We start from the raw sequence: 16,393 nt of genomic DNA, 5'->3' as shown, positions 1-16,393 counted from the left end.
TATAAAACAAACTTAGATATATAATATAATAATGTCTTATGAGAATGTAGAAAGGCAGAAGGTTTGTGTGAGTGAGTGTAAGGATCACAAAACTTGGAAGTCAGTGGAAGGACCAAACCGATAGAGAAACTGTGTTTTTGTGGTGAATTTACAAGTCATTTCCGTATGTTTCTGTTTATCTCTGTGTGTGTGTGTGTGTGTGTGTCAGGCAGGCTCTGACTTGTGCTTCTGCAGTGTTTCTCTGTCCGTCATTAGTGTTCATTTATTGCTGGTCCTGATCTCCTTCCACATCCACTTTAATTCCTTCAAAGTCTCTAAAATCGACTGCGAAATCCCATCCAGATCAGAAACACACACTTCACTGCATCACATCTGTTCACCGTGACCAGATCAACTCCTGGCAGAATTTTCTTGAACATCATTTCACTGGGAAATATGCCACATTACAATACATAACGTGCTTTCAGTGTCATTTCATGCTAACAGTCTCTCGGTCGTCTTCATGTCCCAGTCATTAGAGACTCTCTGCAGTTTGAAGAGCTTCTTCTTTTGCTTGCCTTGATTTCTCTGTGTTTTCTGCAGCCGGTGGGGTTTGTAAGTTTTGACAGTCGCTCAGAAGCGGAGGCTGCTAAGATCGCCCTGAACGTAAGTTTAACTCTATCATCTAAACATGACATCGCTAAAAAAAGACCAAAGGCTCCTGGTGTGGTTTCGACAGAAGACACACTCACACACGATCACGTTCCTGAAGGAGAACGCTGCGGATCTGAGCTCACGAAGCTGCAGTTGTGGGAACTCGAGCAATCATCTGACAGGACACACTGAAACGAGTCAATCCAAAGATTAAAGAGTTCGTCTGCCTCTCGTTCTGTGTCTCTCTTGTTTTCATTGATCCAGGATTTGGTTTTAATCTCAGTGTGAAACTGGAGAGACTGACCTTGAGCGGATTTGAGCGCTGCAGTTAATAAATCTTGAAATTAGATGCACACACAGACACACACACACACACACACACACACACACACACACACATTAAAATGGCTTTGTTTTGCATTTGTATTATGTTGTTTCCCATGTCTTTGTATGGGTTACTTACTTTCTTTAACTGAATTGTAATTAATATGATTAGTGTTTGATTACAGATCTTGACGTGTGAGTTTGGTCTAAATTTGATGTGAAGTCTCGATAATTACCGATAAACGATTCACGTCATGTCACACAGATAGCTGGACTGAAAACTGAAGCAAACAGTAGTTTAATACACTTAATCTCATTAGTTCAGTGTTTCTGGAGTAAAGTTGCATTAGAGGTCAACCGATGTATTATTTTTACTGATTAGCGACGGTTTTTAATAAGCAAGCACAGTGAGACTACAATCAACCTGTACCAATTGACCATCGTAACACCAGATCTAACCTGCGTCTGCCTCATCTGAGAATCTCACCAATTTCAACAGTCCAAACTATATAGCAACAGCAGGCTAATGTTGACTTTATATTTAGACTATATACTAAAGGAGAACTGGCCTGCCAACATTGTCTGTTTTTCCATCCTGTAACACCAAAATATTTTTTTGTTTTGTTCTTTGCCACAGTTTCCTCTGGCTTGCTCAAAGGTGGGAATAGGAATAATAAAAGAATTATGGACTAATCCTGCAAAATAATGCATTTTCTATCATAGTAATTGATGCATAATACGACACAGTAACCCAGTATTCAAAGCTGCTCTGAAACAGTGTTTATTGTGAAAGCGTATAAAAAAAACCCTGAAACCTGACATGAGATCTCCACAAGCTCACTTGTACTGAGACCCACCGTCTGAGAAACCCTGCTGTAGAAATGAGATGAATAAAGCACATATCATTTGAGTTGTGTGGTGTGAGGATGAGACTGATTTCAGCAAGAGGAAGACATGTTTGCTGTAATGATGTTTGAGTCCTGCTTTTCAGGGAGTTCGCTTTGACCCGGATATTCCCCAGACTTTACGGCTGGAGTTTGCCAAAGCCAATACCAAGATGGCCAAAAACAAACTAGTGGGAATCCCAAACCCTCCTCCATCCCGACACAGTCCTGGACCGCCCTGTGTCAGCCGAGACCCCTGTGAGTAAATCACACACACACACACATACGTCTTTCTGTCTAAATGAGGACGTAACCTCCACAGACGTACCTCCACAGACACATGGCATTTTAGGTGGAGCCGACGGCCTATATAAGTCTGCGCTGGATACCATATCGTCAGAATAGGAGTGGCCGAACTGAGGAGCGGCGAGCATCAACTAGTGAGTGAGCGTATTAGTACTGCTAGCAATGCTCATTCCCGTTATCTTAGGGACCCGAGGTTACATTAGTTACTGAAATGGTCCCTTTTTGATACGGTTCTCTCACATTGCGTCAGTTTCTGATGCCATGGGGAACGCAATCCAATAGCGCCATGCTACTGTCCTGTGAGCCCAGCCTGAGGGCACTTGGGAACAGGGCCCTTGTTAGGCTTATATCAGGAACATATATATGTTATCCTGGACCACAAAACCAGTCTCAAATCGCATGGGTATATTTTGTGGCCATAGCCAACAATACATTGTATGGGTCAAAATTATCGATTCCCTAATCTGACTGGACCCTTAAGGGGCCATGGGCTAGTTTTAAACAGACAAAATCCGTGCTTGAAGAGCAGGAATGTTTAGGTGTATGGCGAGCCACTGCACAGATGTCACCAATGGACAACCTACTTGACCACACCCAGGAGGAGGCCATTACGACACTGGAGGCCAGCACTATTGTGTCCACTATCCAATTAGATTGTCTCTGCTTCATGACTGGCAGCCCCTCAGAAGCACAACAACAGCTGAGGACTGTGGATAGATCCCAGGATGGAACTTCACAATTAGGTTGTTCCTTCCAGCTGATGTTTGCTGTGTAGGCTCTGGCTCCCAGACCCGATGTGGCTCTGCACGGCTTAGAAGGGTGAGCAGCTTTGGTCTTCCATCCGAGAGCCGGTGAGGGCAGAGGTGCGCGGTGACGGACTCTAATGGGGGAAGCTTTATGTGCCCCTTCTACTCCACACTGTCAACAGAGGTGAGGCCAGACGAAGTGCAGTAGTGAACGCACACTGAGTAGGGGTGCTCCACGACTTAGTTTGTTCTTCAAGAACTTCTGGTAAGAACGGGCTGGTTGCTGGCAGGGGCCTGTGGCTCCTCTGGGGCCGAGCACTCTAAGCCCAGCTCTTCTACGGCCTTGGATAGGACATGGACCAGTTCCGAGCCCAACCACGGCCTGGTATCACCTGCCTCTTTAGACAGTGGGGTAGCGGAGTCCTCCACTGGGTTGGACCACTTCCCCACATCAGAAGTGGCCAGTGATGGGGTGTCGTCAAAATCCTTCTCTAATCTGCTTGAAGAGACTAAGCCGCGTGCACCAGATGAGGGGTGCTGGTCATCGCGGTTGAAGAGCACTGGAGAGTCCTCTCGCTGTGGGTAGAGTGAGGCATGGGGTCATGAGCTCCCTGCAGCCTGAATGCTCGGATCCACGGCTGCTTCTTCCCATCTTGGCTCTTGAGGGGAAGAAAACGGGAGTGTGAGGAGTGGAATCGGAAGAGCAGCGAGGCAATTCTTTGTGAATGCATGCGTGGCCCAGGCAAGAGATACACTTTGTGTGCTTGTCCGAGGGAAGCAGGGGAGTCCTGGACGAGCCGCTGAATTTGCTCTTTTAAGAGTGTAATTAGCTCTTATTAGGTCTCCAGATAGCTGGAGAGGAGAAGCGCCAGGTCACCTGCAACTGAAACCCTGTTAATCCACTAATGAGGCTTGTTCTCACGGCGAGCAGAAAGGCTTCTTATCTCTTATCTTCTTCAGAGTCAGCGAAGAGCGTTTGAAGGAGAAATATTCTGACAATATGGCATCCAGCGCCGACTTATATACAGTACTACAAAAGTCTTAGGCACGTTAGTATTTTCACCCAACAAAATGGTTTTAAACCAGTTATTTATATCTTTTTGCTGTAGTGTGTCAGTAGGAAATATCAGTTTACATTTCCAAACATTCATTTTTGCCATTAATTGTAATAATCCAGTGAGAAAGCTGCGAACAAAGTCCGTACAAAGTTGCACATTTAAATTGTGTGCAAAATTGGAATGTCGTATAAAACATTTGCGGATAAAACAGCGTTTCCATTCCATGTGTTCAAGAGAACAAAATCATCACTTCCTGAGAAATTGATGCAAAATATCTGTGATAAAAATTACTGTGTAGATGAAACACAATAAACTCTATCATGTTCACTTGCATTCGGATGCTGGTGTTTGGGAAACCAATCGTTTGAGATGCTTCTGGGAGGGAATTAAAACTATTAATTCTGATGACAGACTTTGGCTCAGGCGTTTCAGAACCACCAAAGCAACATTTGAGATGTGCGATTTATTCGGTAAATGTGTTTCCATCGTAGTCCATGAACATCTTCTGCAGTGTATCAATTGAACGCATACACATAGGGCCCTATTTTAACGATCTGAAATGCAAGTATCAAAGCGAAACGCAAGTAACTTTGTGGGCGGATCTCGGGCGCTGTTGCTATTATACCGGTGGGATAAACAGTAGCACCTCAATGCAGTCCACAAGATCCAAGGGGTGGGGTTGGATCCACATCTAAGGGATGGAGATTGGTAGGTTTAGGGGTAGAGATGGGTAGGTTTAGGGGTGGGTTTAGGGATCAGGGGGTGGAGATGGGTAGGTTTAGGTATATGTAAGGTGGGGTTAGGGTTAGGGTTAGGGTTAATCCCCCTGGATTTCATGTTCTGCAGTGAGGACCATCTCGGGATAAATGACTCTTGTGCCCGACGCAAATCTAAAATGGGTTGGTCTGAAGTCGCTTCATTACTCATAGGTGTGGTTTGTGTGTAATGTGCAATAAACCAATCCGAGCGTCATCTCGCATTCCCTTTAAAAGCAGGCACGCTTGTTCCATGGCGGATTGCTATTATAACGGTGGATTTGCCAGGCGCGCCAGGAGCGGTTCACAGCCGAGGAGACCGACGTTCTCGTCAGGGCCGTAAAACACAGAGAAGTGACATTGGGGATGGATAAACACACCCAAATTAGCTTCGGTTTAAACAGGCGTATGATAATTTGGGTAAATGTGTAAGCTAGATTTATGCCTATTTTTTCACATCTTCATGGACACCACAATGATTTCCCTCGTGTGGAATATTTTTCATTGTAATTATGTATGCTTTGCAAAAATGAGAACTGCTGCGTCTGTGTAGATGAGAGAAGCAAAGTGTGTGTGAGTTGTGCAAACGCTACATTATAGCCAAGCATGCGCCTTTAAAATGGCATCTGAATAACGCGCCACTGACTTTAGACGAGGTTTTTCCTGGTCTATGGCGGAATTGTTTTCTGGAACTGCAAAATAGCACCAGGAACGTTTGCGCCGGAACACGCCTCCTCTTTTCGCTGAACCGCCCCCGGAAGCGCAAGTTCATTCCCTAATTTACCGACGTGCGTCTGTGGAAGGAAAAGTCTGCTGTGCGTCGGGTGCAAAATAGGAATGATACATGCGTCGGTGTACAAAGTCAATTGCGCTGGGTGCAAGATAGGGCCCTTAGACTCTTCTCCTGTAAACTCATGCTATTCCTGTTGTTGTTTAGATGACTTCACAGTGCCTGCACTGTTTCCAAGCAGTCCTGATGTGTGGGCATCATACCCGCTGTACCCCGCTGAACTGCCACCTGCTGCGTATGCCTACAGCTCATCACTGCACGCTCAGGTAACACACACCTGCCTACAGCTCATCACTGCACGCTCAGGTAACACACACCTGCCTACAGCTCATCACTGCATGCTCAGGTAACACACATCTGCCTACAGCTCATCACTGCATGCTCAGGTAACACCTGCCTACAGCTCATCACTGCACGCTCAGGTTACACACACCTGCCTACAGCTCATCACTGCACGCTCAGGTTACACACAACTGCCTACAGCTCATCACTGCAAGCTCAGGTAACACACATCTGCCTACAGCTCATCACTGCAAGCTCAGGTAACACACATCTGCCTACAGCTCATCACTGCAAGCTCAGGTAACACACATCTGCCTACAGCTCATCACTGCACGCTCAGATAACACACACCTGCCTACAGCTCATCACTGCACGCTCAGGTTACACACACCTGCCTACAGCTCATCACTGCACGCTCAGGTTACACACATCTGCCTACAGCTCATCACTGCACGCTCAGGTAACACACACCTGCCTACAGCTCATCACTGCACGCTCAGGTTACACACAGCTGCCTACAGCTCATCACTGCACGCTCAGGTAACACACATCTGCCTATAGCTCATCACTGCATGCTCAGGTAACACACATCTGCCTACAGCTCGTCACTGCACACTCAGGTAACACACACCTGCCTGCAGCTCGTCACTGCACGCTCAGGTTACACACACCTGCCTACAGCTCATCACTGCACGCTCAGGTAACACACACCTGCCTACAGCTCATCACTGCACGCTCAGGTTACACACACCTGCCTACAGCTCATCACTGCACGCTCAGGTTACACACACCTGCCTACAGCTCATCACTGCACGCTCAGGTAACACACACCTGCCTACAGCTCATCACTGCACGCTCAGGTAACACACACCTGCCTACAGCTCATCACTGCACGCTCAGGTAACACACACCTGCCTACAGCTCATCACTGCACGCTCAGGTAACACACACCTGCCTACAGCTCATCACTGCACGCTCAGGTTACACACACCTGCCTACAGCTCATCACTGCACGCTCAGGTTACACACACCTGCCTACAGCTCATCACTGCACGCTCAGGTAACACACACCTGCCTACAGCTCATCACTGCACGCTCAGGTAACACACACCTGCCTACAGCTCATCACTGCATGCTCAGGTTACACACATCTGCCTACAGCTCATCACTGCACGCTCAAGTAACACACATCTGCCTACAGCTCGTCACTGCATGCTCAGGTAACACACCTGCCTACAGCTCATCACTGCACGCTCAGGTAACACACACCTGCCTACAGCTCATCACTGCATGCTCAGGTTACACACATCTGCCTACAGCTCATCACTGCACGCTCAAGTAACACACATCTGCCTACAGCTCGTCACTGCATGCTCAGGTAACACATCTGCCTACAGCTCATCACTGCACTCTCAGGTTACACACACCTGCCTACAGCTCATCACTGCACGCTCAGGTAACACACACCTGCCTACAGCTCATCACTGCACGCTCAGGTAACACACACCTGCCTACAGCTCATCACTGCATGCTCAGGTTACACACATCTGCCTACAGCTCATCACTGCACGCTCAAGTAACACACATCTGCCTACAGCTCATCACTGCACGCTCAGGTAACACACACCTGCCTACAGCTCATCACTGCACTCTCAGGTTACACACACCTGCCTACAGCTCATCACTGCATGCTCAGGTAACACACATCTGCCTACAGCTCATCACTGCACGCTCAGGTTACACACATCTGCCTACAGCTCATCACTGCACGCTCAGGTTACACACACCTGCCTACAGCTCCTCACTGCATGCTCAGGTAACACACATTTGCCTACAGCTCATCACTGCATGCTCAGGTAACACACACCTGCCTACAGCTCATCACTGCATGCTCAGGTAACACACATCTGCCTACAGCTCATCACTGCACGCTCAGGTTACACACACCTGCCTACAGCTCCTCACTGCATGCTCAGGTAACACACATTTGCCTACAGCTCATCACTGCATGCTCAGGTAACACACACCTGCCTACAGCTCATCACTGCATGCTCAGGTAACACACACCTGCCTACAGCTCATCACTGCACGCTCAGGTAACACACACCTGCCTACAGCTCATCACTGCACGCTCAGGTAACACACACCTGCCTACAGCTCATCACTGCACGCTCAGGTAACACACACCTGCCTACAGCTCATCACTGCACGCTCAGGTAACACACACCTGCCTACAGCTCATCACTGCACGCTCAGGTAACACACATCTGCCTACAGCTCATCACTGCACGCTCAGGTAACACACACCTGCCTACAGCTCATCACTGCACGCTCAGGTAACACACACCTGCCTACAGCTCATCACTGTACGCTCAGGTAACACACACCTGCACCTGCAGTGCAACACACGTGTGCATTTAAAAGCTAATCAGAGCGCAGCAGTAGTAATATAGTTATATACTAATTATTATAAACACTCAGTAGTCTTGAGGTATGAATGTATTCAAGAAATGGATATGCGGTATGAAGATGAATGGTTGAAAGATACATAGCCAAGGCATTTTTTATTATTGGAAAGGTTTTCTGCTTAATCAAGTGTCAAAAGCATTTAGATGCGTTTTTAGTCTAGATTTAAACTGACAGAGTGTGTCTGCTTCCCGGACAATGTTAGGAAGACTGTTCCAGAGTTTAGGTGCTAAATAGGAAAATGATCTACCGCCAGCAGTTGATTTAGATATTCTTTTTACAGATGCTAGAAACATGGCTTTTCAAAGTCGAAGACTTTGACAGAACATCCATCAAGTGTTAGACAGTATTCTAGGTTATTGCATGTGGAGGATTTTGCCCAATAATTAGAATCTCTGTTTGTTTTTGTTTTTCCAGAATTAAGTAGTAGGAAATTACTAGTCATCCAAATTTGTATATCAGCTATGCATTTTGTTAATTTTGTGAATTAGTTTTGTCGGAGCGCCAGGAAATGTACAGCTGAGTATCTTCAGCATAACAGTGAAAACTAATGCCATGCTTCCTAATGATATCTCCCAAGGGTAGCATGTACAGTGTGAACAGCAATGGTCCTAGTACTGAGCCTTGTGGTACACCATACTGAACTTTTGATCGATATGACATCTCTTCATTTACTGCTACAAACTGATAATGGTCAGATAAGTAAGTATGATTTGAACCATGCAAATGCAATTCCACTAATGCCAAAATAATTTGAGTCTTTTTAAAAGAATGTTGTGGTCGATGGTATCAAATGTAGCACTAAGATTGAGTAACACTAATAGAGAGATACAACCACTGTCACGGAGTCACCAGATCAGCATGCTCCGCCCAATCATTCACTCTCCCCGGAACTCTCCCCGAAAATCCCGACCTGCGCCATTCTCCGGAGAGGCAGAGGATTGCAGCAGGTTTCTGCTACAGTGCTCCTGTATTTTGAATTGCAGTCTCACCAGTTCACCACCGATCACGCCAGGGTAGCATTTGTCATCTCTCTGCTGTCTGGACGCGCCCTACAGTGGGCTCAATCACTGTGGCAATCCAATGCCCCAGTCGTCACTTCAATCTCAGCTTTCTTCAGTCACTTTAAAGAAGTGCTTGGACAAACCGCCTCGGAACTATCTGTTCACAACCAATTATTCAACTTACACCAAGCCACTAATTCTGTCAGCACCTACGCTCTCCAGTTCCGCACTCTAGCTGCTAGTGGCTGGAATGAGACTGCATTGCTCACCGCTTTCCGACAAGGACTCAACACCGATATCCGTCAACTGATGGTAGTTTATGATGACGCGATGGGTCTTGAGAACTTCATCCAAAAGACCATCCGAGTCGCTCAACATCTCACCGCTTGCTCTCTCCTGAACCCCGCTGTGTATCCTCCAGCCTCTGCACCATCTGTCGTCCTTCCAGCACCTGAACCCATGCAGGTAGACTCCTTACACCTAATGCATGCGGAGTGTCAGAGAAGAATTCTCCATCAACTGTGTCTTTATTGTGGGAGAGAGGGTCATGTCATCACTGTCAGTCCAGTTCGACCACCACACCCAGCAGTGAGTACTATCCAACTTCCACCTCAAATAAACTCTTTATCCCGAACAACTGTCCTAACTTAATTTGTGTCTCAGCACAAGCTCTCATCGACTTCATCTCCACCCAACTTCTCCAAAAACTGAATGTCCATAAGATGCGCTGCTCTCAGGATTTGAGGATTCACACCACCCAAGGGAAACCGCTGGGTCGTGGTCGTATCCGGTACTTCTCTCCCACACTGACACTCTGCATTGGATGCCTGCATACTGAAGAGTGACGTTCATGGTGCTGAAAGGATCCACTGCAGACCTCATCCTGGGACGCCCGTGGATGTCACAACATCAACCACATATCAACTGGAACACTGGGGAAGTATTGCAGAGGAGTGATACCTGTTTCCAATCCTGTCTCTCCTCTGTTCAAAAATCTTCAAAGCCTCGTTCTTTTTCACTCACCACTCCGGAACCACCATCACTCTCACTCAATTCTACCACCGTTGAGAGCCCGGAGATGGATCACAAGGTGGAGATTCCTCCGGAATACCGGGCGTTCCAGGATGTCTTCAGTAAGCGGTTGGCATCCCAACTTCCACCACATCGGCCATGGGACAGTCTTCCTACAGTCAACCTACTTCCTAGGGCTACTCTACCCAAAGGCAGAGTATATCCACTGTCCATCCCGGAGCAGAAGGGCATGGAGGAGCATATCCAGGAGGCACTTCAACAACGATTCATCAGACCATCTACATCCCCTGCCGCTTCAAGCTTCTTCTTCGTGGCTAAAAATAACGGAGGCTTGAGGCCGTGCATACCATCGGTGGATACCATCCGGAACTGGCCTGAACCCACTACCATCAAGGAGCTCCAGCGCTTCCTAGGATTCGCAAACTTCTTCAGACGGTTTATTCACAACTATAGCCTACTCTGTTCACCTCTGACCTTCTCCCTCAAGGGCCGGTCCAAGTCTCTGTCCTCAACCCAGTCAGCTGCTCGCCATCAAGCTAGCGCTGGAGGAGTGGAGACACTGGCTCCACAGGTTCGATTTCACCATCTCATATAGACCTGGGGATAAGAACCGTAGGGCTGATGCCTTATCACGTCTTCATCAACCTGATCCTGAAGATTATTCTCCCGAACCTATTCTCCATCCTGCCATCATCGTCAGTCCTATCCAATGGACCATCAATGAGCAAATTACCCAGACTACTCGCTCAAACCCTGCTCCACCGGGAGGTCCAGAAGGGCTCCTCTACGTTCCACCAACTTATCGCCTGCCCCCTCTGGACTCAGCTCATACATCTCTGGGCTCTGGACACCCAGGTAGCCGACATACCCTTTCGCTCCTACGTCAACGCTACTGGTTGGCCCACCATGACTCAGGATATCTCCCGGTACATTAAGGGATGCTCAGTATGTGCCGTTACCAACACTCCCTGGAAACTTCCTGAAGGAAAGCTGGTTCCCCTGCCTATTCCACATCGTCCATGGTCACATCTGGGCATCGACTTTATGACTGATCTTCCACCATCAACTAACCACACCTGTATATTCGTCATTGTGGATCGCTTCTCAAAGGCATGTAAATTGATTCCCCTCAAGGGATTGCGAAGCGGCCGAAGCATTATTCCAGAACGTTTTCTGTCACTTCGGTTCCCAAAGACATTGTATCGGACCAGAGTCCCCAATTTATCTCTTGGGTCTGGCAGGCCTTCTTCAAGCTCCTCTGAGTATCCGTAAGTCTCTCCTCCGGTTACCATCCTCAAACTAATGGCCAGACTGAGTGGAAGATCCAGGAAATCGGGAGATGCCTGAGGTCCTACTGCCATCAGAACCAGGACAGCTGGAGCCAATTCCTCCCATGGGCAGAGTACGCCCAGAACTCCTTACGACAATCCACCACAGGGCTCACCCCTTTCCAATGTATCCTGGGATACCAACCTCCATTATTCCCCTGGTCGGGTGAGCCCTCGGAGGTTCCAGCTGTCAACCACTGGTTCGAGCAGAGCGAGAGGGTATGGGACTCAGCTCATGTGCATCTCCAACAGGCAGTGCGGAGACACAAGAGACAAGCGTACACCCGCAGAACATCTACCCCTCGTTACCAACCAGGCTACAAGGTGTGGCTCTCAACACGGGACATCCATCTCTGCCTGCCTTGCCATAAGCTGAGTCTCCGGTACATAGGTCCATTCACTGTACAGAAGCAGCTCAATGAGGTCACCTACAGGCTAAACTTTCCACCTCACTTCAGAATCTCACCATCTTTCCACATGTCACTCCTTAAACCTCACTCTGAACCCATGTTTTCTCCTCCCACAGAATCTGGTGGCGATGAGGTACCTTCTCCTCCCAACATCACAGAAGAAGAAGCCATCTACCGGGTCCGAGCTATCCTAGACTCGCAATGACGAGGTCCTAGGCTGGAGTACCTCATTAACTGGGAGGATTACGGTCCCGAGGAGCGCTCCTGGGTAGCTCGTCATAACATTCTTGATCCCGCGCTCCTCACACAATACCATACTGAACACCCAGATAGAACGGCTCCCAGGGGTCGAGGTAGACCCCGTCGTCGTCGTTCTATCCAGCCGTCAGGAGCCGCCTGTGGAGAAGGGTACTGTCACGGAGTCACCAGATCAGCACGCTCCGCCCACTCATTCACTCTCCCCGGAATTCTGATTCACTGCACCTGCACATCATCAACAGCACACACTATAAAGAGGCACTTCTCCTTCACTTCCTTGTCTGGTCTCGTCCTTACGTACACTTACAGACTCTGATACCTACCCGTGAATACCTACCTCAAGGATTCCTTTACTGAACTCCATCTTCTATCATCCGTTGTAACAATCGGTCTAATCGGTTTAGTTACATGAATAAAATTGGGGCCAGACTAAACTGTGAGAGTTTTTGAAGTGTTTTAAAAGATGAGACGACAACAGAAATAAAGTGAATAAATGAAGTGTATTTTCAAGGACCTTAGAACAACACAATATAACATAGTAGCTTTAGTCCATTGGTCCCATACCATAAAACAGTCCTTAAGAGTCCTTGCAATGTGTAAGTGTAAGTCAATACTTTCTGTCGCAATATCGAGTTCTTCTAAGCTATCTGGGATGCTGATGAGATGAAACTGATCAGGAAGTTTATTAATAAAGCAATCTTTAGTGGCAGAAGTGATGGGTCTAACATATTTGTAACACTGAGTCGGCTTTGCAGCCTTCGCTAGATGAAGTTTACACGAGACTAGATAATGATCTGTGATGTCATCGCTCTGCTGCAGAATTTCAGCGCCATCAACATTTATTCCGTGTGATAATATTAGATCTAGAGTATGATTACGACAATGAGTAGGTCCTGACACGTGTTGTCTAACTCCAATAGAGTTCAGAATGTCTTTAAATGCCAATCCCAATGCATCTTTTTCGTTATCTACATGTATATTGAAATCACCAACAAGAAGGACTTTATCTGCAGCCAGTACTAACTCCTAACCCTAACCTGGTTAACTGTAGAGTTAGAGAGTTCTGCAAATGAGTATGCCTCTGTCTCTAGAGCTAGTGATCTACTGTACACATGAATGTAAATGATCATACAGATGTTCTGACTGGAGTTTTGTTTGTCAGATTCGCTGGCTGCCGACTGCCGACGCAACCAATCAGGGCTGGAAGAGCCGACAATTCTGTTGACGCATATGTGAGTTTAACACACATTCACACGTAAGGCACTGCATCATCTTGATACTTGACTAATCTAAATATTATTAGAGCGATTCATTGACTATTTGGTCCTTGTTTCATTTGATCTGAACTATTTTAACACAATCACAGAGAAAACGATTATCTTCATGAGGAGCTGACTGAAGCCCTTCATCACTGTTTGTCAGTCTGCAGGTGTGACGCGATAGACGAGTTCCTGATCTTTCTCTCTTTCTCTTCTGCCAGATACAGCTACGTCAGTCTGAAACAAGAAGTGAGTATCTGTTATGTAAGTGATAATGTTCAGTCAGTCGCTCATTGCCACAAAATAAAACCCAGACACACATCAGAGGCGTTTATTACACAGCTACACGCCAGATAAATAAACACATGGATGTGGAATATTGATTTGAGTGTAAATTATTATATTATGTGAAGGAAGAGTTTGGACTGATGCACAGAAACAAGGTCATGAAATTAAATTCAGTGTCATTATACACAAATATAAGAGCACTTATATTCACTAACACAGACGCATCATCAGTGCTTCATTACTACTGATATGAAAATCTGGTAATAATTATAAATTAAATGACTAAAATTACCAATAACATAATGTTATAAATTTGTATTTGTACTTTTGATGAAACTCTTATCTACTTGATGTGACAAGAATAATCTTGAACAAACGTACAGTAAAGAGCAAAGGAACATGTTCCTGAAGAAATTCATCTTTATCAATAACATAAAAACTGTTTCTCCTAGCCTGTTTTTAATGGCATTCTAATGTTTTAAGTATTAATCATGTGCTTGTTTGGTGAATGATGGAGTCAAATTACAAGTACTTGATTTGTATAAACACATGACCTGTCGTCTGTTACGGGTCATTTATACTCTTTACTCTCTGTTTTTGATATTGTAGCTTCTGCTGTGAACCAGGACAATCACAAGCTCCACAAGAACAAACCTCACCCTCTTCTCTTCTCTTCTCTTCTCTTCTCTTCTCTTCTCTTCTCTTCTCTTCTCTTCTCTTCTCTTCTCTTCTCTTCTCTTCTCTTCTCCTTTTTTCTCCTCTCCTCTTCTCTCCTCTCCTCTCCTCCTCTCCTCTCCTCTTTTCTCCTCTCCTCTCCTCTCCTCTCCTCTCCTCCTCTTTTCTCCTCTCCTCTCCTCTCCTCTCATCTCCTGTCCTCTTTTCTCCTCTCTTCTCCTCTCTTCTTCTCTCCTGTCCTCTTTTCTCCTCTCCTCTCCTCTCCTCTCCTCCCCTCTCCTCCCCTCTCCTCCCCTCTCCTCTCCTCTCCTCTCCTCTCCTCACCTCTCTTCTTCTCTCCTCTCTTCTTCTCTCCTCTCCTCTCCTCTCCTCTCCTCCCCTCTCCTCACCTCTCTTCTTCTCTCCTCTCTTCTTCTCTCCTGTCCTCTTCTCTCCTCTCCTCTTTTCTCCTCTCCTCTCCTCTCCTCTTTTCTCCTCTCCTCTCCTCCTCTTTTCTCCTCTCCTCTCCTCTTTTCTCCTCTTTTCTCCTCTCTTCTTCTCTCCTGTCCTCTTTTCTCCTCTCCTCTCCTCTCCTCTCCTCTCTTCTTCTCTCCTCTCTTCTTCTCTCCTGTCCTCTTTTCTCATCTCCTCTTCTCTCCTCTCCTCTTTTCTCCTCTCCTCTCCTCTCCTCTCCTCTCCTCTTTTCTCCTCTCCTCTTTTCTCATCTCCTCTCCTCTTTTCTCCTCTCCTCACCTCTCCTCTTTTCTCCTCTCCTCTTTTCTCCTCTCCTCACCTCTCCTCTTTTCTCCTCTCCTCTTTTCTCCTCTCCTCTCATATCCTATACTCTTTTCTCCTCTCCTTTTTTCTCCTCTTTTCTCCTCTCTTCTTTTCTCCTCTTTTCTCCTCTCCTCTCCTCTTTTCTCCTCTTTTCTCCTCTCCTCTCATCTCCTCTCCTCACCTCTCCTCTTTTCTCCTCTCCTCTTTTCTCATCTCCTCTCCTCTTTTTTCCTCTCCTCTTTTCTCCTCTCCTCTTTTCTCCTCTCCTCTCATATCCTATACTCTTTTCTCCTCTCCTTTTTTCTCCTCTTTTCTCCTCTCCTCTTTTCTCCTCTCTTCTTTTCTCCTCTTTTCTCCTCTCCTCTCCTCTTTTCTCCTCTTTTCTCCTCTCCTCTCATCTCCTCTTTTCTCCTCTCCTCTCCTCTTTTCTCCTCTCTTCTTTTCTCCTCTTTTCTCCTCTCCTCTTTTCTCCTCTCTTCTTTTCTCCTCTCCTCTCCTCTTTTCTCTTCTTTTCTCCTCTCCTCTCCTCTCCTCTCCTCTCCTCTTTTCTCTTCTTTTCTCCTCCCCTCTCCTTTCCTCTTGCCCTATTGCTTGTGAAGTTTATGATTCATGATTATTTATAATGCTGTTATCATTAGTTTAATCATTAATTACTGTAAGTTCTGATTGGTTGATGCATGACCAAAAAGTCATTTTGGTATTTAGACATTTTTAGAAATTATACTGCATATTCTTTTTATTCTTAAGAAGCAAATTAAGTATTTTTATAATGAATGAAGTAAAATGTTTTCAGTGACATTTTAATGTAATTGTTGTTTCTTAAATGTATCAGAATGTTTTTTAATGGCTATGAATGTCTTATTGAACTTTTATTAGCACTTAAATCATTAAATAAATAAAAACATTGTGAGAAGTATTTGAAAAGTCTAAGAGACTTATTTAATGTCTAAATATAGTCAGAGAACCAGTCTCACTCAGATGTTCTAATAATAGAAACACTTTGTATGTGCTTGGATTAGACAATCAAAACACTTTTACTGTGTGTGTGTGTGTGTGTGTGTGTGTGTGTGTGTGTGTGTGTGTGTGTAATGCTTTTCCAAGGAAGACAAAGATGATTTCAAAATAAAACAAGATTTTGT

General features: G+C 46.0%; 1 protein-coding gene across 8 annotated transcripts in view; it reads left to right on the top strand.

The window, feature by feature from the left end:
- rbpms (RNA binding protein, mRNA processing factor) overlaps window positions 1-16,170 on the top strand; it is an 18,023-nt gene extending 1,853 nt beyond the window's left edge. Inside the window, exons 4-9 of one of the 8 annotated variants that reach the window (XR_014605203.1) lie at window positions 583-645; window positions 1,949-2,099; window positions 5,644-5,762; window positions 13,439-13,508; window positions 13,643-13,784; window positions 14,433-16,170. Coding sequence is in view for 3 of the 8 variants with exons in the window: in XM_084107444.1 (XP_083963570.1) it covers window positions 583-645; window positions 1,949-2,099; window positions 5,644-5,762; window positions 13,439-13,501 (396 nt within the window). In the remaining 5 variants the exon portion in view is untranslated. Of the gene's footprint in view, window positions 1-582; window positions 646-1,948; window positions 2,100-5,643; window positions 5,763-13,438; window positions 13,532-13,642; window positions 13,800-14,432 lie in introns of all 8 variants that reach the window. The other 7 variants (XR_014605204.1, XR_014605205.1, XR_014605206.1 and 4 more) reach the window with 7 other exon arrangements.
- The last annotated feature ends 223 nt before the right edge of the window (window positions 16,171-16,393 follow it).

Source organism: Abramis brama, assembly GCF_963993115.1.
Source record: "Abramis brama genome assembly, chromosome: 3".
In the NCBI taxonomy this organism is placed as follows: domain Eukaryota; kingdom Metazoa; phylum Chordata; class Actinopteri; order Cypriniformes; family Leuciscidae; genus Abramis; species Abramis brama.
This window is presented reverse-complemented; position numbering and strand designations above follow the sequence as displayed.